Source organism: Brienomyrus brachyistius, unplaced genomic scaffold (genome assembly GCF_023856365.1).
Source record: "Brienomyrus brachyistius isolate T26 unplaced genomic scaffold, BBRACH_0.4 scaffold68, whole genome shotgun sequence".
Taxonomy (NCBI): Eukaryota; Metazoa; Chordata; class Actinopteri; order Osteoglossiformes; family Mormyridae; genus Brienomyrus; species Brienomyrus brachyistius.
Window position 1 is genome coordinate 434,321 of NW_026042343.1, and position 25,553 is coordinate 459,873.

The window sequence follows — 25,553 nt, forward strand, 5'->3', positions numbered from 1 at the left end:
CAACGAGTCTGGCAGAACCGAGCCACGCAGAGAACCTTGCGCTCTGTGAGCACAGTGAGACAAAGCCCCCTGCCTCCAGCTCGGAGTGGCATTGCATAGACCCTCATCAATCCCATAATCACTACAGTAGCAGTTCAGGTGTGACGATCTCACCGGTGTGTTGTGCTTTCATGTATTATGATTTATTTGCAGCCCCGGCTTGTCATCTGTTTGCAAACTCTTGCTAAAATAGTGAAGTTACCCTGGTGCTTTTTCAATCTCCTCAGCAAAAAAAAAAAAACAAACGAACAAAAGCTGGTGTGGTCATTAGCTGACGTGGCTAATTTGCCGGCATTATCGCTGGTGTCCCACTCGCGCTGCTCACATTCATTCTGCTGATGTATCAGATCGGGCCCCCGTCCTGATTCTTCTGTGCGCTGCTGTGGTTAATTGAGCGTTTTCTCCCTTGTTCTGTGTCTTGGCACGTTGTTTGGGGTGGGGGTGTGGCTGCTGCCGATGTTCCTCGCTTTATATATGTATTTGTATTTCTCTGTTTGTTTATTACGCGACGGCCGGGTAATTTGAAATGCTTAGGGGCGCGTTTTGCTCTAGACTCCAGGCAGCGTGGGGGCGAGCGACGCCCCTCTCCACGCGCGTGTGGGACTGCAGCCTTTGATGCAGATTTTATAAATAATTTAAGTCGAAGGGCAGAAATAGACGCCGGGATTCAGCCAATACAGTAATTTACTTGTCAGCTCGGAGCCAAAAGCGTTAGATGCTGCGGAAGACGCTCAAGCCAGCATCTGATATTAATGGAAGAACTCTTCGCCCCCCCTCCCCGCACCCCCCCCCGGGTAAGCTCTCTGTCTCCTGCTGTCATTCCTTTCACGCATTCTCTTTTAATCTGCCTTCTCTGGACTGCCCCCCCCGCCGGTGCTTCCTCTCTTTCACAGGTGATTACATTAATGGTGGCACCATCAAAGAGACTCCCTCTCTGAGATTTCGTCAGCGCCTTCACAGCTTGTCAGAGGGATAGGGGATGAAGTGAGATTTGGGGAAGACTGCTCCTGCCATGTCTGTACCCCCCCCCCCCCATTCCCCACTCTCTGTGTCACTCTCTGTCTTTCTCACTCACTGTCTGTCTGTCTCGGTCTCTCTCTCTCTCTCTCTCTCACTCACACGCACACACGCATTACCTGGCTGTCCATCTATCTCTTGCTCTCTTTCTGTTTGTCCTTCTCCGTCTCTCTCCCTCTCTCTCCCTCTCTCACTGCCTGTCCCTGCACCTCTCTCACTCATTACCTGTTTGTCCATCTGTCTCTCTTGCTCTTTCTATCTGTCTTTCTCTCTGTCTGTTTCTCCTCTCTCTCTCACTGCCTGCCTTTCCATCTTTCTCTTGCTGCCTGTCTGTCCATTTCGTTCTCTTGCTCTCATCTGTCTGTCCTTCTATCTGTCTCCCTCTCTGCCTCTTTCTGAATCACCGCGCCTCTCTCTCTCTCTCTCTCTCTCTCTCTCTCACTGTCCTCTTAGTTTGCTTACCTTGTCACCCCTTTGCAGTGTTTTTAAGCCACATGCCCCCCCCCCCCCCCATTTCCTCTTCCTTTACTCCCGGATTCCCAGCACTGCTGCTGCTGTTGCATCACATGAGAACTAGACAGGTCCTACGGCCACCAACCCGCCACTGTTTGCAAATCTCTTCATCACCATCCGTGTGTAATGGACGGCTGTCAGTTGCCTTTCAGTATTGGGTCTCTCTAAAAGCAATTTCAGAAGCAGCCAAAGTAAATCTGAAGTTACACAAATTGACCCTGATGTGTTTATCAATTATTTTAAACCTAACTCCTGGTCATTTTTTTTGCTTTAATTTAAAAGGCAAATGAGCTCTTTGAAATAAATTTGCATAGCATGTACACTCAAAGCAATCACTGCAGATGGAATGGGGTATGGGGGCGGTGTGTAGCCCAGCAGTTTGTGGCTCTGTGCCAGTAACTGGAAGGTTGTGTGTTTAAATCCCATGGCCAGCAGAGTAATCATATCACTGGATCAGTTGCTCCAGAGGCTTGGCTCTGCTTTGAAATCCTCAGTTGTATGTCTCTTTGAATAAAGAACTAAAATGTAAATTTAATGTCAGTCACAGCATTGAAAGTAAAGTGACAGCACTACTCATATAACGTTGACTCTCCCTGCTGGCCCCTGGAGGATGGGCTCCCCCTTTGAGTTTGGTTTCTCCCAAGGTTTCTACCTTCTAGGGAATTTCTCCTTGCCACTGTCGCCTCTGGCTTTACTCACTGGGGGCTTTGGGTGCGGATGCTGTACAGCACTTTGAGACAATGTAATGTTGTGAAGAAGTGCTATACAAATAAAATCGAATTGAATTGACTGCGAGGGGTTGGTGCCCCATCCCTCTGGGATAGGCTCCGGACCCCCCCCCCCCCCCCCCCAAGACCCTGAACTGGGTAAGCGTTTCAGAAACTGGATGGAAGGATGAATGAATTGAATTGAATTGAATGTCAACAGCTGCGCTTTGGACACCTTCCTACAAGCAATAGTTGTTAACGCATAGTTTTAAAATTTAATTTCCCAACAGCTGTCTTAGCTGCCAAGTGCTTAATTGGCTTTGCAGAGATCTTGCTAAATGTTTATTCGCTCTGGACTAGTGTAATGTGGGTGGTGGTGGTGGTGGGGGGGGGGTTAATGTGTTACAGCCGCAGTAGGAAATTTACTGCTTAAACACTGATACTTAAGTGATAACATGAAGTATTTTGTGGATTACTAAGGGGGGAGGGCAGGGAATTTGGCTTACAAACCCCGCAAACAAAGATGTGCCGTTTCGCGAAGTTGTGGACAATTGAATTGCGTGTTACGGTATGACATTGTCAGCTTCAGTTGTGGATAATGGAATTACATGCTGTAGTTATGGAAAATGGAATTACTATGCAAAAGAGAATTATAGTAGTCTGTCCATCGTTCCCCATTTTCTAATAAATTGCTTGCTGAAGCTGACGTTTTTGGTTTTTTTTGGAGAAAAAAAAAAGTTAGAGATGGAATTTTATCTTCACCGTGTAAAGGAAGGGGAAACCATTTGCAAGTAGAAGTATTAAATGGCAGTGATACCCTAGGTACCCGACTGCAGTCTTAGTCTGATCTCCAGGTCAGCACTAGCCAAGTACTGTGTTCTGAAATCAAATTTGTTATACTCCAGTTAAGAAGAAGGGGGGGGGGAAGGAGCTCACCTCATTGTCCTCAGTTTCCCATGAATCTTTGGTGCTATGGAAAGACAGAGAGTGGGTGAGGAAGATGGTGAAATGGCTCCTGGGAATTGTGTGACATGACTAAATACCTGTGATCTGCCTTCTAAGTCATTTATATTGCTTCTTAGGCAAATATAATTGCCATCGGTTTTAAATTTATGATGACGGTTTGCATTATTAGGGCCATTTGGTGAACATTTCTCACTGTTTGATCAGAAACCATGAAAAGAAGGAATCAATAGTTAAAGTGACCTCAGTTCAGTGTCTGCTAGCCGATAGATGTTTCTGGTGAACATTTGCTGGCCAACTTTGTCTTTAATCAGCGTTTTTATTCTCAGGATAAAGACTTGGTTCCTCCAGATTGTTCTTTTGACTGTACTGGTTGTTTAGAACATTAGTTGTATGAAACTGGCTCTCCAGTTTGGTGGCCGCGCACGTTCGCAGGCAGGAGTACGGCCACTTGCACGTCACACGGAGCTGCTCACTGGATACAGCTACCAGTCGGTCTGCTGGTCTTTCTTTGGGATGAATGATGATGGCGGACTGGTCTCCAGCATGTACACAGGAGGTCATTTCAAATCCGTTTCTAAATGTGTCAGAGGCTTGCGGACGTTTCTGTGGTGAGGCAGTTCTGAGCTCTCAGTGACGAACATGCATGTTCTGCCCCTGCGGCTGACAGGTCGGGGGTATTAACCCCCTGGCTCCGTTACATTTGCTGCTCCACCCAAATGATGTACCTGGTCAGGACTGGAGCCTATCCCAGGCGTCTGGGGGCAAGGCAGAGCTCCGTATTGGGTGGTGTACTAGTACTACTCAGGCAAGGGCTTATACAGGGGTGGGACCAGAGGGGCACAGCCATGTTCCCTGCTGGCCGGGCGTCCGGTCCCGTCCGGGTCGTACCCCAGCCCGAGTAGGTGTATCTGAACAGGGTAATCTGCAAACTGTATTATATTCTGGACCTCCTGACCGGATTTGGGGAGCCCTAGGTTGATAAATGGATGTACTCGGGGGGGGGGGGGGGGGGGGGGGGGGGGGGGGGGGGCGTGTCTTCGTCCCCCCACCCCTCCGTATTGTGTGTGGTACTGAACTCCATTTGCTGCCGCTTGAAGTAGTATATCTCTACTGGCTAGATGTGACTGTCGTCGTGCTGAACATGGATTTAAGCTTATGTCAGTTTGAGGGCCATGTTCTTATGATCGGAAGGTCACTGGTTCATGTCTTATGGTCAGCAGAGTGTTTTCACCATTGGGCTCTTAACCCCCAGTTGGTCTGGTGGCTGCCTGACTCTGCTTTCTCCATTGTACATCACTTTGGATAAAGGTATCCTGTAAATAAATATGTAAACGTATAAATTAGGGTAGTCATGCTGTGAGTGAATTATTGGTAGTTTTACTCTGCAAACTGCAAAACAACTAAAACTAAAATCTGTGTGTTTCCATAGGATAATTTCAATGAATATTTCAGCACCCTCAGTTCGTCATTTAGCTAACCCGTGTCATATTGTTAATGCTTCAAATGCTGCAGTCCCTCCTTTTTGCCTCCACTAGATGGCAGCAGAGGTTCGAAATGGCAGGGTCCTGGAACTGGAGCAGGTCCCCGCTGTGTGAAATCACCAGCCCGTGCATTGTTGCATCCTTGCTGTGGCACAGTTACCAAGTGGACTGAGCGAAGTGTGGCGTGCTAGAATGGCGAAATGTACTATCTGTGATGTACCGGCGAATCTGAGTTTTGAGGCTGAGGTGCCGGTCTGCTGTGAATCAGCACTAGTTTCCTGCCAGCTGTGCTCCCCCCCCCCCCCCCCCCCATGGGATGCTGCACCTCCCTCATTCATGCCCTGCAGCGACCGGCGCTCAATTATGTTGGCTGATCCTTCTGAGCTCATATCCAGCTGGTCCCTGGGAGTTCCTAATGACCTCAGAGATCATTCTAAGCCTATTACTACCTACCTGTGAGATCATAAGTACATACAAAACCTGTGAGCACATGGCGATGTTCGTGACGTGCTTAGTTATGCTCGTAAGACGTATCGTTTTGAGGTTGTAACTGTTCCAGTGATCTTATCGCGACTGCTCCTGAGAGGTCACATCTACATGCGATGCCTGTGAGCTTGTAGAACTGTCGCTGTGTTTAATCCCTTTTCCCTTAATACCCATGAGGTCATAAATATTCATGATGGCTCTGAGTTTACTGATTGGTCGCCGGGTTCATTAATAAACATGTGCTCCCTGTGAGGTCACTAATACACCGCTTTACTTGTGAGCTCACTGAAGTGCCTCTGTGAGATCATAAATGCGCAAGATACCTGTGCTCTTGGAGGTAATGAATACAGTGGTCCTTCTGAAGCCATAACTGCCCCAGTGGTTCTTTTGATCTCATAGCCAAGTACACAAAGTAACTACTCGTGCTTTTAAGTGTGTTGGGCTGTTTTGCCTCGAGTGAAATACAGGCCTCCGGTCTACCGGAGCTCCTTATAGGAGAAGTCTATTTATATAGGAAACAAACAGTTTTCTGGTAACATACACTCTGGGACCTTTTTATTGCGTATACCTAGCTAGTGACTTATGCCTGCAAAACCGCTTCAAGGGTAAACAAGTTGTGCATTCAGAGGCGGCTTTCTGTACACTACTGCTGTACTGGTCTGTTCTTTTTGCACTGGTATACTTCCTGTTAGTTTTAACGAGTCCGGCCATTCCCCCCTGACCTACCTCATTAGCTGGGTGTTTTCCGCCACAGAACGGCTGCTGATTGGATTCCCATGCATCGCAATTCTCTGTAAACTATACACACTTAAGTGCATGGAAATAACAGCAGTTTTGTTGTCCTGATGCTTAGCGGAACAGTAAGCGGACGTCTTGACCCTGTGCGCAGGGTGTATGCGTGTAACTGTAGCCAATCAAAGAAGAGAATCAGACTGTCTGCATTAACAAACCACTGGGTGTATATTGCAATTGTGTGGAAGTAATCAATATACCATTCGTCAGTCTGTCTTCTGATTGCTTCCTGTGATCAGGGGGTGTCGCATTTTACTGAAGGATTTTTAAATGCAGAACCTTAAAAATGAATAAATGCTGTAAAATATATTATGCCGAAATTGTTTATAATTTGCTCTGCATTCTCACTTGGGGGGTCAGATTGGACATTTTGCTGTGTGTCGTTTTCAGCCATTTCTGTTGAGTTGGTCACGGACATAACGGCCGGGCATAGATTGCTGCAGCATAAAGCCAGTTGACTGCGTTGACGCCCTGAAGCTCAGGGAGGCGTAAAGCTTCGCTAATGGCTGGCAGGTCGACCGCTGACCGGAGAGACACTCATGTGGCTTCTAAGCAAAGAGTCTTTAGATGCCGGCCCCGCTAAAGGTCAGCTAAAGGTCAGCCACGCTTAAATGAGTACCACCGAATTAATAACTCAAACACAGCATTAGGACGTTTAGTGAGGAAATGGTATAAATTTTACCTCTAACGAACCGCCAGTGTGTTTTTTTTTACTTTAGCCATCAAGTACGACTCGGTGGGTCCAAAGCCGTTCACTTCATAGCATTTGCTCATTAATTTTCCCTTAATTATTTGGCCCATAAGTATTTAAGGTCAATGTTTGACGAATTCTCATTACAAATTGCCAGTTTCCCCACATCCTCCGTTTTCATTTTTAAAAGCTTTTCTTATTTCTATGAACAGTATATTGTTGTTCTTATTGTGCCACTGTGAAAAATCTGAGAAAATTGAAACTTTTTAAAGTTTGTTGGCTAACTTCTTTTCTTCCGCAAATATGTGTGTTTTGCAGCTTGTTCTTTAAAGGTGAAGATGATTTAACCTGTAATATTTATTGTCGGTGTGAATTCTTATTACCGAATTTTGTCTGGGGGGGAAATAGGGTTCACATTTTTCCTTCTTGGCAACCAGTCGACTGTGGATTTGTCAGGGTGCCCGGGGCTATGAACAAACGCCTCAAATAAACAAAAGGCCCAGTCTGACTCTGGGTGGGAAGGTTCAGCGCTGAGCAGTGGCTTCCAGGTAATTGTTATAGGTAGAAGATTCCAGAAGCCGCTGCGGGTGGCATTTACTCTGTGCTCTTTATGATGTTTACTGTAATCGCTGCCTGTCTTAACCCAAGAGGAAACCTTGAAGTTTCCGATGAGTTGAACCGACGGCCACCGGTGGTGCGCAGCATTCCCAGCCATCAAAGGCTTTGCGATCCCATCCCTCCCATATCAGCCAAAAAGCCAGACTGGTTAACCTGTGATCAGGCAAAGGATGATGAGAGGGAATGAGGCCGCTCAGATTCACTGTGTTTTTCTCCATCCATCCATCCATCCATCCAGCCTCCGCCTGCTTCTTCCTGCTCAGGGTCACAGGGGACCTGGATCCCAGGCGGGGGTATGCAAGGCCATCTGTATTAATGGATGAACCATTAATCCCACCCTCTTCCTCATTTCTCCTTGGTATGTCACCAAAGACAAATATGGCCCCCCAGCGGCAGCCTGGATTACAGGCTAAATCCCTCATTGGCTTATGATTGACAGCATGCAAGTGTTGAGCGACGCCAAACCGACTGTCCTCCTGGCACATGGCCGGTGACACCAGTGATATGCGTGTTTCTCTATTTACTGTACAAGTTCTACAGCCTGATGTACCATCTAGCTTTTTTTTTCTTTTTCTATGTTTTACTTCTTCAGGCACCATTTTTACCCAAAGTGACATGGGGTCGGACAGCTCCATGAGCATTTAGGGTTAAGGGCCTTGCTCAGAGGCCCAAAGGTAAAGCCGATCTTGGGATTTGAACCAGCAACCTTCTGATTATGAGCACAGTATCCTAACCAACTGAGGCACAACGTCCCCCCCCCCGAGATCAATCTCAGTTAAAGTAACTGTATTGGTCGAATATGAGCCTACGGTTGGCCACGCAAGTGGTTGGTGGTCCTCCGCACAGGAGGGGGCGCTGTACTAACTCTAGCCTCGCCCTGCTGGTGATCAGGGAGCCGCTGTAGGACCAAGTGTACCTTCACGCAAGCTTCCGGAGTTGACAGAGAGGCCGTTTTCTGGGAACTGAACTGGGCCGATTAATGAGTAGATCCATTCATTTCAAGCACAAGCCTTTAATGGATTTCTGTACATCATCCCTCCCACCTCAAACTTTGTCTCAAAGCTGCACATAAGCAGACACCCTCGGTTTTTATGTCTGATTTGCATAATATTTAGTTTACATAATTGATTTCCGGGGAAGAGCTCTCCCCGTAGCTCGACGCGCAAAGGTTGCATGTTATCCGTTTAGCTCCTCGCTAAGCTGCCGCCTCTCTGCTCTCTCACTTTGATTGGGGTTTAATTTTCCAGCATTTTCCCTGGTCTCTGCCCGGCACTCTAAGTATATAAAGCGCTAAGGATCACCGGACGCAGGCTTGCTAAGGCGGGGGGCTTTACTTTGTGGTTTAACCTGCGCGATCCCTGGATTTGTGTGGGTGCGTGGGTGTGTGTTGTACACAAGTCTCGACCCTTGCTGTCTGTTGATCCATTTTTTGGCCTCTCTGCGCTGCCGAGGGGGTCCGATTTATCAGAGAGGACAAGGCATACTTGTAATCAAAGGAAGTGCCTCTCTGCCCTGCAATTATTTGCATTGACATTAGGGGGCGCCATTGTGCGGGAGAGACCATGAGGGGCGAGTGGAACTTGGGTTCGAGCGGAGGTGCGGGATGGGGAAAACGCGGCACAGGCACACGCGCGCCAAATGGTTTCTGACACAGAGATGGTGGGATTGGTGTGGAAAAAGCTGGAACGTTTTCCACGGAACGCGGAACGTCTGGGGGAGGCGGGCCTAGGGCTGGGGTAATGGACGCGCTTAATGAGGCGTACATGAGAGTCCGGGCTGAGCGCGCTGCTCCCCCGGCAGCAGCGCGTCACCGCGCATGGATCCCAGCACTCGCAGCTAACGGCCATTTTATTTGGGGCCCCCCCTTTGTGTTTGGAAATGGCTCTAATTTTATGGCGCCCGGGCACTGGTTTTGGAATCGCTGCGATGCCCCCCCACCCCCCACCCCCCACGGCCGCGGGAAGGAGGACGCGGTTAACGGAGCGTAGATCGGCCGCCGAGTGTAAATGGCAGAAGTCTCCAGCTAGGCGGGAACGGGCCAGTTAAACAGATGGCGCTGGGTGTAACGGCGTCACGCCGCCCGCCCCCCAAACGGCGCACTCCGCGCCCGTGCAGCCCCCCCACCTGCTTATTTTACCAACCGTGCCCGCTTCATCACATGGGAGCTCATTCCCGTTTGTGACTCAGAGGCTTCTGGGTAAAGACAGATTTAGAAGGAAGTCAGTGTCTGAAACCTGAGGTCCAAATTGCCACATTAAATCCGGCGTCACCTAAACCGCCTGCACCCTGACTTTGGCGAAGATGCTTTTTTTCGATGCCACGATGAAATCCGTCTTGCACACTGCTTATCCGGTCGCGATGGGTCTGAAGCAGGGGACAACCCTGGGTGGGACGCCGGTCTGTCACAGATCACACCGTCAGACATTATACAGACACCAGGCCTGGGTGGGGGATCCAACCGCGTAGCCCTGGAGCTGTGAGGCTACCACAGCGCCCCCATTAGGAAGTGTTTTTGAAAACATTTGCATAACGTATGTAAATATTTGCATTCGTCCATATAGTATGTGGTGCGTAGACTGATATTTTCTGGAGGAATTTGCGGCTTCACATATTTTAGTTGCTGGGGGGAGGGGGGGGGCGTGGTCTCCGGTGTCTTGTTAATCTGTGTGCTAGTTGCTTTTCTCACACCGTTGCAGTTTTTCAGCACCGCAGCTGTTATTGGCCACAATTTACCGAACGTGGAATTGACACAGTCTGGCAGGCGAGATTCAAGGGGTGAGCGGATACCTTCGCAGCCGCTTTCGGTCTCCTCCGTCCCGTTCACAGCTGTGCCTTCAACCGAGCCGCAAACCGGCGAGGAATCGAGGAGCGGGAGCTAATTAGCAGAGACGGTGTCACCGATGCGGGATAGACGAGCCTCTCGGTTTCAGGTGACTGAGCGATTTTGCTGCCTCGGCGCTCGGAGGCCGGAAATCAGCATTTACTTCGGCTGACTCGGAGACGTGTGGGTCACGTGATCTGACACTGCAGCTGGTGTGAAGTCACGGCTTGTCATGCACAAATGTGGTGTGTGAGCACGTATCAGCAGGTAGAGACTGAAAATTGGCCCAGGTTAGATTTAATAATTCAGAATGCTTTATTGTGATATCAAATAAAGACACAAGCACAAAACATTTTTGAGTCATTATGGTTTCTCAGACAAAACCTGGTAATCAGTGGATTCTGAAATTATGACTATTGGGGTCCCCTCTGACCTTATGAATGGGGACCTTCCCTTCACTTCCATGGCAGTTTCTCCATTGGTTATACGGAATCTCCTGAAAAGCTGAGACTGGTATGGCTTCTGTGTGAAAACTGAGGGTGAAATTGACCAGTACTTTTGGTCAATTTCACTGCCGTTTTTGAACGGGATAATGGCATCAGTTGGCAAAGAGACTAAAGAATATCCTTCGAAGGAAAAAAAAAAAAGATTTAAATGTGATGTTTCTGGACGAATGACTTGAATCTGAAGCATTTTGGGCCAGTTTTTTTTGTTTTACTTTGCGCCAATCAGTGCGCTTATCTAGCGTCAGGGAGGGGCTGCGGCCTCGAAGGGCTGGACCAAAGTCAGCTGATCAGTGCATTCCGTCACTTCACCTCTGCTCATTATGGATCCTTTAAGATTAGGTTCTGCTTTTCCCCGGAACTTGCACCCAGATCCTGGCCGCCCTCTCCCGGCGGTAACCCCTCCCCTGACTCGCTGTCTCTGTTGTTCTCCTGCATCTTTAAATTTTTCGTTCCTCATCACCATTCCTCTTCTCTTCTGATATAAGGTTCCCGTTCCATCCAGCCGCCCCCAGCACGTGGTCCTGCTTGCCATCACTCTTGGGTCAGACCTCACACAGTGACCACGCTTTGGGTCGCTCTTATTTCTGTTTGGTCAGATCCCTGCTATTTAAAGTGGTTCCAGGGTCTCTCTGACGCCTTAGATTGTTCCGGGGTCAGATGTTCCCTGTTCGCCATTGAACTCAACCAGCTTTGAAAACCAAAATAAGATCCCCCACTCCCCTTGCTTCCCTCGCGTGGAGCTCATTTGCGAATCGTCCGACTGATTTTATCCGACATCTGAGTGGGGCATAATGAAGACGGCGGTGGCTGTGGTGGGGGCGTTCTGCTTGGTGAACGGGTCCTCGTGAGATTGAATTATGGCTTGCAATTTATAAACAAAAAGAGGAACAGGAGTCCGGTGTCTGTTTAATGATGAGGAATGGCGGTCCACTCTTACTTAACCCTGTTATTTTATCATCAGCAAATCACAGGCTGCATCGGGAGCCAGATTCCATGAATCACTTTTTAATGCTGCCTTGTCCCCCCCCCCCTGCCCCCCCCTTCTCTTCTGCTTCTCCTCCAGCCCGCAGAACTGGACGCTTGGGTGAGCAGAGCCCGCTTGCTGTTAATCTTACTTTCTGTTCTTTATTCAAATGTCATGTTTTCGTTGTGCATTAACAAAAGGAGGGGGGGGGCGCACGCATGCATACAGGCGGCGTCACCATCGACACGCTCTAAAGGTATTCATCTAGAAAATTGCATATCATCTGCGTGCTGATTGAAGTTATTCTTCCTGCATGCAGACAGTGGCTGGAGTAGATGATGATTGCATTGTGTATAATTTGCCCCCCCCGCCTTTAAAGCCCACCTCCCCCGTCAGCCCTCTCTGCAGCTCCGTTACATCTCGCAGGGTATGGGGTGTGCTTCTTCTCAGCCGCTCACGTGTATGTGAACATGTGTTCAGATAGATATTATGTTTTACAGGAATTTACAGCATCCATCCATCCATCCATCCACCCACCAAAGCCACATGACCCATGAGCAGCCGGCGTCCGGGCGTCTGCTTGGCCCCTTGCTGACGTTCCACTGTTCCCCCTCTTCTCCTGGCAGGCTAAAGAGCTGGCGCATAAGGAGGCGGAGCTGAAGGAGCTGACGGCCTTTTACAAGGAGCAGCTGACAGCGCTGGAGAGGAAGGTGCAGAGGTCCTCAGGGGACGCCGACCCTCCCCATGCATCACAGGGCCGGCATGACGCAGGCCAACCACATGCAATGAGAGAGTATATTGGTCAGCAGGTGGCGCAGTGGTTAAGGATGCGGGATCGCATACTTAAGATGATCTTCTACAAGGGGTTGTACTGTTGTACCCTTAAGCAAAGTACTTGGCCGATATGAATGGGTAGAAATTTGAATGTTACTTTAGGATGAAAACAACAGCAAAGGCAGGTAAATGAAAATGAGGTCTTTGCGTGGGCATGGGGACAGTTTGACCTGGGAGTTGACAAGCGACACTCGGCTCCTGGATACGACGGTACATATCTGTAGACTTTGCCCCCCCCCCCCCCCCCCCCCGCATGAGATGGGATGGGTCACTCTCGAAATGTGGAGAGGGTTTGTCCCTCCCCCCTGGTTTCACCTTTTGCCGACCGGCTGAGCCCTTCACGGTCCCCAAAATCGCATTAGCGTCAGTAGGCACTTCCTGTAGCGCTGGGGGGGGAGCGTGGTAAAAAGCCAACTGCCCCCCCCCCCCCCCTTTACACAGTTAGCCTCGTACACCCAGTCATCCTCAGCGAGATGCCGTACTTTCATATAACTGTCACACTGTTTCATGTGGACACACAGGCAGCAGTCGCTAAGGCCCCTGTTGATGTCACCGTTCACCACCCAGTATAGTTACTAATTTAACTTGTTCTAAGGGTGCACTGCATGATTACTCCAGTAACCTGACTGCATATCATTTGCACTGATTTATAAAAAGTGAGAAGCTTTCTGTGGTGTCACCAGTATGATTTCGCAACCGCAAGTGAGGTCTGGCAGTGAAAAGACTGCGTGTCTGTGAGTGTGTGTGTCTGAATCTGTGGGCAGGTGTTTGTGTCTGTTGCCGTCTGTAGGTGTGGCAGTGACTCTGCGATGGTTTATTTCAGTGTTTCTATCCAGATGGTGTGAGGAACCTGCCCCTCAGTGTCACAGACGCGTGAAACACTCTGTCAGTCTGACTAGACCCTGAACTGCTGCAGTTTCTTCTTAATTTGCTGACTTTCGGTAGGGTTGCATGAACGGTATCTGGGGAGGATCTCCGCTGGCAGCTCGAGTGGAGACGATGTAGCAGCATTTCAGACATTACAAAATGTCTGAAAATCGCCAGCATGCTGCTTATCGGCGGCCCTGCTGGAGGCGGTTAATGTGTAAGTGAACGTTTCACATGTCGTGGAAAATGGACCCGGCGTATGGAGAGTAATCAAGCAGGATCCCCTCTCCGTACCAGGAGGCCCTGTTTCCATCCAGCTGACTGAAGGTGAATGTGGCAAACTGGAGACGCTGGTTGGCCTCCCGTTTCAGAGATGCATAGTATTTGATTTTCCTGAGAATCACTGAGCCATGAGTGATTATTCCAACAAATAATTCCAATAAAACATCAAAACTTGGATATCTGCTTATTTTCCTCTCCGTTAGATCTTACCACCCCTTACTTGTTTATCATACATAAGTAACCGAGTTAGGGTGAGCAGATAATCCATGTGGAGGGGGGACGACACTATGGGCCAGGACAGGGTTTGTAAACTACCAAAGACCTGGGTTTCACTTAAGCACTGAGTTCTTGCTGTGTGCTGATTGGTCCGTCTCCTATAATCATACATGTGTCATTAATATTAATGTTTCAAACAAAAGAAATAAACCAGTAAAAGCACAAGACGAACTGAACCATATAGCCAAGCATAGGAGCCTTTCAAGTTTAAAGTAGTTTGTACATTGTATCCCCTGTGACGTGGATTAGGTGGTTACCCTAAAGCAGGCTGACCTATAAGCGTGCTTCTGTGTATCTGTATTCTCTAGTATCAAAGTGGACAGTCAGGCAGGTGCCCTGAGAAGGACTTGTGGACTCGCATCTTGGGTTAATTTTTGAGCTTTGAGGACGACATCAGTTCCCCGGTGGAGTAGATTTAACATTTCCAAGCTACATTTACATGCTGGCTTCTGTCTTTTAAGGTTTAATTTAGTTGAGGGAATGGGCGAAAGAGAGAATTAGTGGCACGACGTCCGAAAGCGATCCAGGGAAGATCTCCAAAGGAGCAGGACGCCATTAGTGTGATTTACAGCAGCCACCGAGCTGTGAACTCGCTGGTAGGGTCACTGAGGGCAGTACCAGCGCGGTGAGCATCACGGCTATCGGATCGCTGGTTTAGGAGTGAAGCCCCCCACTGAGATCAGAGCCATAATGCCGCTGGTTAGTTTCCAGGTCGATGGATCATTCAGTCTCATCACAAACTGGAAGTTCTTTGCCTGAGAGCATCTCACAATCTAAAACAATTTTATTTTTTTAATGCAGGTCATAACCACGGAGTCTGTGATCTTAACAGGGTTATGCATAAAGATCTGCGCATTTAATTCAATATCAGTGCTGTGACTTTGCAGAGATCAGATTCTGAAACTTTCCGTTCCAACTTGGCAAAAATATATTCTAGTTTTAAGTTATAATACATCAAACATAAATAGACTGTTTAGAAGAACATAACGGGGAAAAAGATGTTTGCATAGCTAATGCAAGATATACAGCAGCTAATTAGAATCAGGGCTTTTATAGATGTCACGATTTAATTTGATGAAACGCATCTTAAATAGTGCACGGTCCCCGCTGTCATTAACGCCTGTCTTTCTAGACTGCAGTAAGTGCCTTTTTTCCTTAATGAACGATAAATTGATAATAAAAACGATAAATAACTGGGTAAATGCACAGACAGGAAGTAAATTGACGGCTAAATACAGAGAAGCCGCATATGTCTGTTTTCTTGTTATCGTGCCGGGGTAATAACTGTGGCTTACATTTAATTTATTAGTATCTTGTATCTTGTCTCTTTCTGTACTAGATGACTTTCAGGCATGAAAAATGAACGCGGGCTTGTTACCGCTGCACCGTGGCGCATTAGCTGTGGTGTGACGCTGGGGATAAAGGCACCGCCGCAGAGGAGCCTCAGTTATGCGTTTACCTCAGCGGGACGGCTGCAGTTCGGAGGGGCGGCCGGCACACCGCCTGTCCGTTTCCGTTTGTCTGAGAGGGCCGCTGGAGGGAGGGAGTTGGCCTGTGTTCGCTGGTCTTACGCGGACATCGTGCGGTTCGGAGGGGCGGCCGGCACACCGCCTGTCCGTTTCCGTTTGTCTGAGAGGGCCGCTGGAGGGAGGGAGTTGGCCTGTGTTCGCTGGTCTTGCGCGGACATCGTGCGGGAGGAGGGTGCCATAGCAACTGGCCGTCTTTCGGCACTGCAGGCAGATGCGCCGGGCCGTACCATGTGGCCAGAGGAGTAGGGGGGCTTCGGGAGTGGGGCCAGCCACAGACCGGAGCTGATGGGCACGCCCCCCCCTGCACCCCCCCCCACTCGTGAGCTGGGCAGGCTCCGTCTCTGTGGCTTGGTGCTGGTAGGCTGGCACATGGCCTGGTACAGGCCAGCGCAGGGACCCTTGGCAAGCAGCAGAAGTGTACAGGACTTAGCAGGCTGTCTGATTGCACTCCCACCCCCCCCACCACCACCTTAGTGGGGTGGTTGGCTCAGGGACACAAGAAGGAGGTTGGGTCGCCTTTCATATCTTCCGCTGAGTCGCTCTGACTCCCCCCGCGCCCCCCCACCATCTCCAGCCTGAGCTGAAACCTCACCCCAGGCCCTGTGAGGGGTGCGATGACATTTCGGTCATCTTCATCGTCATGGGACCTTCAAAGGGCTGCGAGACGCGATCCGGCTTCCCGGCATCCGGCTTCAGCTGGTCCGACACCCCCGAGCAGCAAAGGAGGCTCCGTATGACAGATAGGAGATAAAAAACACGCTTCTGGTTTTGTGAGCCTTCAGACAGGCGTCGCCGCGTCGTCCTGCTGAACGGTAACTCTGATAAAACCAAGCAATTAAACGGCAGCCGCAAGAAGACGTCCACAGCAACGTTTTCTTAATTTAAAAAGTTAAAGCTGCAACTCATTTTGATTAAATGCAAGTTTTTGTCACTATTCTTTGAGTAGTTTTTTTTTTCTTTTGCTTTGTTTGTTTATCAGTTTTTGTCTAGAATTCATTAATTTTTCTGGCACTGAATCAGACGCCTTGCCCGACTTCAGGCCCCTCGACTTCAGGCCCCCCAGTACCCCATGGCCTGCCGCTTCTAGCCCTCCGGTAGGGAGTCGCGTCTCGGCAAAGTCAGGAGGCAGGCTCAAGTTATGAGCCCTGTACTGGGTCATTAAAAACCATTAACATTTAAAAAGCAATTATTTTAATTATCCCTTAAGAGACCGCTCAGAATAGAGCAGCTCTCTATAAGCCGTGCTTTCACATATTTCCCCACTTTTTTTAAAGAAAAGGGTGAGGGAGGACGATTTAATTTGTCCCCGTAATAGATTAAGGATCACCGTGAATGCAAATGGAAAACGAGTCCCTCGGCTTGGCCCCGGAGCCGCTCCTGGAAGCGGGCCAAACTGCATGAACTGGGAAAACCGCGACGGTGGAAATGGATGTTATTCTGGAGGCTTCCTCGCTCTGTCCCATCAGTCGGCCCTCGTCCGCTTCAATTACCCTCTTTCGGCGGGAGAGCATAAATTAATAAAAAAATAATTAGCGGGACCTCCGCGGTGGGCGGCTGGCGGTCATGTCAGCTTGGGACTGGGATGTCGCAGTCGTGAGCTTGCAGGGGCTCCAAGAGAATTGGGAGCAAGGTTTTGGAGCTTTTCATTTTTTTTTTTGTAAGTCATTTTTGTGAATAGCCCTCGCTCTCAGAGAGGGGGGAGTCTCCAAGCCCCATCCATATCTTTGGTGGGTCCTGCCCTGTCCTGCATGCTTCTCAAAATCGGCAACTGGGACGGTTTTGGACCTGACGCACAGAAAAACGTTACCTGTGCCTGTCTAGTGAACAGGACATCCTGGGTTTGAATTCCAGCGGTGCCTTGAATAAATCGTGAAATCCCCGCGGCTGTGAGTCTTGCCCTTGTTCCATTGAAGACGGTCATATAGAGAACAGAAGCGCTCAGAAGTAAATCTGTTGCTCCAGGTGACGCTCGCACTCGCAAGCTGGGCGTGGCTCCCCCAGACAGCACAAGTGTCACGCGCTGACCGATTGTACCGAAGAAGCCGCCGTCTCCAGGCCTGTAGCTGCTCCAGTTGCATGTTGCGTTTTTTTTGCAGCACATGTCCTGACATCAAGCTGAGAAGGTCTGAGAAGGTTTTAGAGGGTGGAGTTGGAGAGGAGACACGCCCTCTCTGTAAGACCCCACACACAGCAGCCTAGACTGCGCACTCCCGTTCTGTCCCCCCGTGACGTGCGAGGCCGTGTGTTTTTCCTGACACGCCAGGCGAGCAGTGGGGGCAGCTGCGACCTCCCGTCCCAGAGCTCATTCCCTTCAGCGCTCCCCCTCGGAGCCGGCGTGGCATTTAGCGTCTGGAGACGCGTGTGAGAGGCCCCCGCTTACAGCTGTTGTTAAACACCTGTCACCGCCACCCGTTAAACTCGAGCACGCTCTCCTTTTCCATTAAACGCCGGCCTGGCCGCCACGCTGGCTAGAATTATCGCGTGGCTCCATAAATTACTTAATCTGGGCCGTGAGGGTCGCTTTGAGAGCGGAGCCAATCATTTCTCCTCAAGTGTAATTTTCCTGAAGAGCTCCAGGGGTTGTTGTCTGTCAAGCATCACCGGTACCTCCACCTAGCTGTTGTCATTTAAAATTAATTTGTAACCGGATTGACATTTAGTTCTCGGGTCAAAAATTGATGCACACTTCACAAGGAACCTCCCGGAACTTTTTTTTGTGGCTTTTCTAAGTGGGCAGTAATTAGACACACATGCAGGACTGATTAGCTCACAAACCACTTTTTTCCTGCATATTTTTATATCCCTGCTTGAGAGAGGATCTGCATGATCCGAAGGGATTATCGCTGTTAAAGGCACCTAGGGTGCATCAGAAGCCAGGTGTCCTTAATATGACACCGTCTGTCATGTGACAAATGGAGGTCTGATTCAAGATCATCTACTTCATTCGACTTGAGAGAAATAGTTTGACTTCTTGTGCTGTCTGTTTCTTACTTCTGTCTTGTCCATTGCTGCGATGCAGCACTGAAACAAACGTAAGCGTGCTTCTGGAGTGAAGCTGAAGCTAACGCTGAGGCCTCCATTAGCACGTCAACCGTTGCACTTGTGTACATTAAATCTCTGATTTAAATCTCTCTGGGCTTCAGTTATCCTACCTTCACCGTGTTGTCTGCCTGTCTGTCTGTTGTTCTTTCTTCAGAACCTAGAGTACTACCAGATGACGTCTGAGCAGTACCAGGAGGCCGCCAGCAAGGCCGAGTCCCACATAAGGTGAGCAGCGAAACGCTTCTGGACATGCTGACGATGTCTTGTGCGGGATTTATAAGAATCTGCATATATATATATTTTTTTTTTTATGAATTAAATGTACCAAGTTGCAGTGAGTAATACTTGCGATTCTTGCAGCATTATATTTGCCCTGTCCAAAGACACAGGCTTGTTCACATTTATTTCGTGCAAACGGTCCACTGTTATATAAGGACATAAAGGTGCCCGGCCGTTACCCCCGAGAGGATGGTGCTTAACCTGAAATACGCAAGTAAAATGTCCAGGTTTATACTTTACTTAGGGTGGAGAAATAGCATTGTTTTACTCTGGCAGTACAGTGTCTTTCAATTTTCTGTGTGTGTGTGTGTGTGTGTGTGTGTGTGCGCGGCCCTGCAATGGACTGGCATGCCTCCCAGAGTGTCCCCTGCTTGCTGGGAGGGGCTCCATGCTCACGCCACACTGTACTGGATAAGCTTATGGAAGACGGATGATTTGTTTAGTCTTTCAGAGTTTTAAGTATAAAATATCTGTTTGAATAAGAATGTAGCAGGAAGTAGGTTAATGCCTATGAGAGCTGAAGCGTCAGTCTCTCACCCCAAAGGACTCAGATCCCTGAAGAAAATGTGTGGGCTTTTTTTTCTCTTCATGGGGAGACTCCCCTGGCCTCGCAGTGCATGGCGTGGGAGTTTTCCCCGTCGCTGGTGCCCCTGGCCGCGCACGGTGCGCCCTTCTGACCCCGGCGTCTCACATCAGTGTGTTCCTGTCACCGGTCGCAGGAGATGCACAGGATGCCCCCCGGAGGGGGCCTGGACCAGCCGAATGGGTTATTTTTGTTTTCCTGTATTGTTTTCCTCCCATGGGGATTTATCAGGATGCGGCCGTGTGACAGGCGCTGGCATTCGGGCCCTGTGGTGCCCGGCCTTGCTGGAGCCGTGTAATTAATGCAGATTGTTTTAGGCAGTGGCAGGACAGGCTCTGCGTATGCTCACCCCATGGCGTGTAATTTCCCCCACACCCTGGCTCCCCCTCGCCCGCGATCTCCCCGAACTTTCTATCCCGGTAAATTAAATTTGACTCAATGGTGCATTCATTTATAGGGTAATAACTTGCACGGATAGCAATCTCCACCACCATTTATATATTTTTTTTTCCCCCCTCCTCCGTGAAATGTAGTTATCTCTGACGAGGTAGCAAGTACCCTAAAAAAAATACAAAATTCCCTGAGCCCCATCCTGTAATGTAATAGTCGTTGAAATGGCGAGCGTTTAATTAATTGATGTATAAGAATAGATTTATTTTAGCCGATCCTGTCCTCTAGGTGCAGCTAGCAAAATTGTCCATTGTTGACTTTGCAGTTTTCACTTGTAACATGAGAAAGGTAATGGATCTGCGCACGGCTTCTTAATGGGCTTTACACGAGCCGTTTTAGCAGCTGAATAATCGATTGTTGTAAGGCGATAGGGGGGGATGGCATCCTTCCGCCCCCGACGCGCCCCCTCCGTTTTAATATTCTGCCAGATAAGCAGCGTAAATAAAATCGAGGTATTGTACCTCTGTAAGTTTGAGGCTAGTCTAAAATCTCTTATCAATTTCAATGATCTGGCCTCTTCACCTGGTTCTGTTTTGCTGGATTCATTCTTGGCTCCAGGCATCCGCTAGGTGAACCTTCATCTTGGTTCCAGACTGAGGGAGCGTGTCATGGCAAATAGATGCACCCCTCCGATGGCAGTGTATCTGCCAATATGTAGTTAATAAGAGTGACCTCCTTGTGCTCAGCCTGCTTTTTAAGGACTGTGTTCACAGCGTAAGAGAGAAATACTAATAATTATGTTTGTATTGTGTTTGTTTGTTTGGGGGTTCTTTAGAACCATGTGGGGGGGTGGGTTGTCTGGTGATTTCCCTTAGTTTTCATCTTGTCTCTGGTTCACATACAGAACTACAATGCCTCTCATCTGCTGGTGGCCTTAACTAACAATCGAGAACAACAAACAGCAGGTCTGCTGGGACCTGGCAGAAACGTGGATCCCCAAGGACTAGCTTGAGAAACATTGGTTTATTGTCAGGTCGCGGGACTGAACTCGCCAGCGAGCGTGTACGCTAACCTGGGCGCGACTTCCTTCGCCCGCGCTGCGGAATCTCCTGTCATCCCCAGAGCCGCCCAGCTGACCCTTTTTAACCCCGGAGGCACCAGAGGGTCCCATCCGCGTCAGCTAGCTGTCTCCCATAGGCCCGAGGCTCTGCGCTTAGCGACAGGAGGGATCCCGCGAACCCAGCGCCGCCTCGCAGCTTTGCTTCCCGTCGCTTCACATTTACTGCTTCAGTGAAAGAGAAATTTTCTACCTGGTTTTGCTTGATTTATTTTTCAGGTATATGAAATGCCCCCTCCGCACCGTTGCATTTCTGTCGCATTACAGTGCGCTTCGTTCCGCAGCGGCTGCTCCTCACCGAGTAAGCACTCGGTTTATTGACGCGGTAGAAGCCGAGGCCTCCTGCAGCTCCCTTGCCACCTCTCCGTGGCGCCGCGAGCTGCGCCGCCTCCCTCCCCGTCAGCTAGGTGACAGCTCCGAGTGTTCCGCACTGTCACCGCGGCGACGGGGAGCCGGAACCCGGGGCCCGGCTCGCCGAGCTCCCCGCTGGCCCTCTTCACCTCTCTTTGCGCTCGCAAGTGCGTCGCTCTTCGCTCGCTTGTACATTCGTTCCGCGGACAGGAATGGGCTGAAATTGCTTTCGAACCTCAAACCGTTTTCCTCGCTAAGGAACTTTCCACCCTTCTGACACAGTGAGCACACAAAGGGGGCTTTTCTGCAGTATAGCATTTTTTTTGTTTCAGTTTTCATTGAATGAAAACAGTGGATGAGATATCGGTCGAGATTTGTTATGAAAAATTGCCGAACGCCAGAACATATTTTCACGCTGGTCCCTGCTGAGTTTCCCTGATTCTCTGCCTGTCCACAGCAAGGTGTTGTGGGCACTAACATTTAGGACTGAGCATTCAGGCAAGACCCCTTGTTATTATATCCCCGCAAGGACAGATCTGAGGGAGGCGGATTGCCTCTCTCTCTCGGGGGAAACGGATATTAGATCAGTGCGCTAATTATGTGTCCATGTCTGATAGTAATCTGGTTCTTTTAATCAGGCCATTCAGAGATCCAAAGATAAGTCTAATGGAAAACTGCACAAAAAAAAATCCTTATTTGCAATAAAAAATGTAGAACATCGATTAAAAAAAAAAATTAAAATTATTGATGGTAGATTTCACAAATGATGGTATGGAATGGGAAACACTAGCTGAGTAGGACAGGTTTTGCACATGTGCCTTCTGTGTTGCTCGTAGACAGGAGCTTTAATACATTGCCCAGGGTGGCCCTGCCCACTAGCCCAGAGTTAAAATGCTGGATAAGACCAGAATGGGCAGAGGTCCTTATTGCATTTATGTCAGCGGGACCAAGGGCTTAAACACTCAGGTAATTCCCCAACAGCCAGACACTCTAGTCCATTTAACACCATAAGATCAAGGCCATAAACTGCGCTACCAGCTCCTGTCTAAACAGAAAGCGGGACTATTGCCCTGTACTGAGGAATTGAAACGGCAGAGAGCTGAATATGAGCAGCATCTTAATCGCATGTGTACGTGCACGTATCAAGGTGATAAAGGTGTTTAAAAACGGTCAGTAACATTCTCCAGCATTGACCCTTTTTCATTACTAACTGCTGCAGATAAGTGCTTGTAAGGTTTCGCTTGGATAATTTATATTAGCAGACTACTGAGTTGAAATAATGTTGTTCCAACACTTTTTTTTTGTTGGCACCAAACACATTGGCAGGAACTTTAACGTGGGATGCCAGAAGGCCCTACTTGGGCCGGCGTTGGCTCGGATTTCATTTCGGGCTCCCTGTGCCACCCCCTTGGGTCAGGGCTGTGGCCTTTCAGACTGGACACCCCTGCCTCCTTGAAGGGTGACTCAGCATCCCCTCCAGCCACAGTGGACAGAGTGACGCCCCCGTTAAGAAGGAGGGGGCCCGGTGCTTATGTCCAACTGCCATCACGACCAAGAGGAATATTGTGCATATTTTTAACATTACGGCCGGGCCGTGACACGATACTGGGTGAGCTGTTACTGAAAATGGATGCAGCATTCGGATGATGTGTAAGGTTAAGAGCAGCGCAAAAGGCAAGTATGGCCGCGCTTGAGGGGTCAATTCCCGTAGGGGGTTCTCGCCTTCTTTGTGTGGGATTCTGCTTTGTGTCCCGATTTACTTGAATTAATATCTTTCAATTGGCCACGGAGTGTGATTGTGAGTGTATGCGCCTTGCAGCAGACTGGCATCCTATCCTGGGTGTCCCATTGCTTGTACCCACTCAATTCTGGGATAGGCTCCAGGTTCACCGTGACCCTGTAAAGCATAATTAGCATAGAAGCCTAAGCTAATAGCATTTTTTTTTTTTTGAGAGTGATAATGAAAGGAGGTTTAAAATATTTCTATTCCAATATTGTTAACTCTTGTTAATCTCTTCCATCTCTTATAGTGTTTATATTAGCAAAGGATAGGAATACCCATGGGGGCAAAATACATTCTCCGTCTCTTAATTAGAACCTTATACCAGATAATCTAAAATCGCCCAGCATTATCTAAGTATAAAAATGAATTAGGCTGTTAAATGCCTTGGGTAGTTCTCTGAAAATTGTTTGTAAATTAAATTTTTGTTCTTAATCGCTTCCATACGCTGGTTAAGTGGTGTAGAGCTTAACCCCATTTGAAGGTGCCACGGAGACCATGAAGACTAGGAGGGGCAGTCAGGCTCACGCTGAGGAGGTCCTTCAAGATCAGTGATGGGCAGGACGTCTCCGGTCAGAGGCTGTCATGCCGCAGGGAGCCTCTTCAGAGTGCCATGGCCGTCCGTGCTGGTGCACTCCTGCGTGTGCAGGTCTGAAAAGGGCTCAGACGGGGGGGGCTCATGGAGCAGCTCTTCGACTCTTTGGGAGATGCAGAAGTGCTGCTTCTGCGCTCCTCAGAAAAATGGCGGTTAAGTCACTCGTACTCAAGGCTGATGAGACTTTCATTTTTATCTCCACTCCATTCACTTATCCTCCTGAGTGAATTTCACTTGAAAGTGAGGGAAGAGAGACCTTTGCTGAGAGCAAGTGCTTCGGCCCCCGATTGGGCCGCACGCACCACCTGCCTATTCAGAATCCAGCCGTGATTGGTTCTTGGCTCAGTGAATTACATCCAAGGATTCTCCAGACCGGGCCTCCTCCGCTCCACAGGAAGTAATCAGAAGTTGACCTTTGCTGTGGCCTCAGGCTAACCGGGGTTTCTCTGTGACCTCGGGGTTTCTCTGTGACCTCGCCATTTCTCACTGGCTGATGCTTTCAGCCCTCTTTAAATCCCCCTGGCTTGGAAGTCCCGTCGCACAAAATATCTCATTGTAGTTAATGTTAATCTGTTGACCCTTACTAATCCCAGTTAATTTGTTCTTTTGCTCCTCTGAAGCTTAGTCGTCCCAGGCCTGTTAAGCCGCAAACAGCTTGTTAACGTGAAACATTCCTTATGTAGCGTCACAGAGGGCAGATCTTTTCCCATCAGGCAGACTTCAGAAGGTTCAGAAATTCTCAGGTTAGGGGTGAAAAATATACCCGTTTGCCCAGTTCTCCCCTTAACCAACATAAAGCGTGACCGTGAAGACCCTCCTGTTAATCTGAGCGTCGTCGCGTAACGGCGGTGTGTCAGGCTATGTCCTGCTACTGCCGCTTACCCTTACAAGTGACTCTAAGCATATTTACGTGCTTGAATTTGTTTTAGTGATGGGGAGATAAAAAATGAAACTTCGAACAGCCACTTTCGGCGGGATTACCGTCGGCCATCTGTCACCGGTTCCGCCTGATGGAAACCAATGAAGGGACCAGCAGGAAATGGATCAAATCAGCCGCTGACTGACAGAACGCCACCCGCTGTGCTTTCCGAAGCCTCATTGGTCCCGTGACTAATCCGCAGCTCCCAGCACGCGTGAGGCGGCGTCGCATGCCGCAGCGAGATGCGTGGAAGAGCGTCTCTCATCACGACGTCGCTGGAGAACCGCGGGGGGAATGAAGTCAGCTGTTATTCCATCCCGTTCCGGGTTCGGCGCTCTGCAGTTAGCGGATGTGCTGACAGACCCATCACCAGCCCCTCCTCTCCCGCCCCCAGCCTCCGGGAGGTGAGATTGGTCCCTGCACATGGCTGCCCCAGCTTGGCCCGACAAGGAAGGACAACCTCCCACTACTGTGGCTGGATCTGTTGCGCCTCATGTTAAACTGTGGTGTTAGGAGCCGACACCCAGCGTCCGGGAATGCTGCACCGGACGGGCGAGGATCTTGCCGAAGGCACATGGCAGGTACATCGAAACTGTCTCCCGCGCCATGGGCAGAACAGACAATGCCAGCCATGAAATTCATTCTAGCACTTAGTGTGCTGCGAGGCTTCCTGTCAGGATGGGAGGGCGTGTGTTTAAGTTTGTCTTTAAACAGTTCTCAAGGAATAATGTAATAGGGTACAGGGTAGGGTAAGGCGGGAGAGTAAAGGCTCTGCTACACTGGGTATAAGCTCAGACCTGCTAGGTAACGTGGACATGATGACTATTCTGGTCCAATCCACAGTCCTGGGTTGTGGACCTGGTGCATTATCCTCCCTCCCTCTCTCTCTCTTGCAGTCTCCTCTCCTTCCTCTCATCTCTCAGAGGTGGCAAATGCACCTCTGCCCATTCGGCGGTGCTGCTGACAAGTCTGCTCAGTGAATTGCGACAGTGCCCTCCCGGTGTCCGCGTTGTTTCGGAAGATTTCCGCAGTGTTTCGGAAGCGCTTGTCGACATCGGAAATAAAGATGAGGCCCGACCTTCGGGACCCTCTGGTCTGATTTTTTGGG

At 49.3% G+C, this 25,553-nt stretch overlaps 1 protein-coding gene across 2 annotated transcripts in view; it reads left to right on the forward strand.

The window, feature by feature from the left end:
• LOC125725528 (MICOS complex subunit mic25a-like) overlaps nucleotides 1–25,553 on the forward strand; it is a 53,207-nt gene that overhangs the window by 7,598 nt on the left and 20,056 nt on the right. Inside the window, exons 5-7 of one of the 2 annotated variants that reach the window (XM_049002499.1) lie at nucleotides 11,701–11,721; nucleotides 12,228–12,311; nucleotides 18,586–18,656. In XM_049002499.1, the coding sequence (XP_048858456.1) occupies nucleotides 11,701–11,721; nucleotides 12,228–12,311; nucleotides 18,586–18,656 (176 nt within the window). The remainder of the gene's footprint in view (nucleotides 1–11,700; nucleotides 11,722–12,227; nucleotides 12,312–18,585; nucleotides 18,657–25,553) is intronic. The other variant, XM_049002501.1, reaches the window with a different exon arrangement.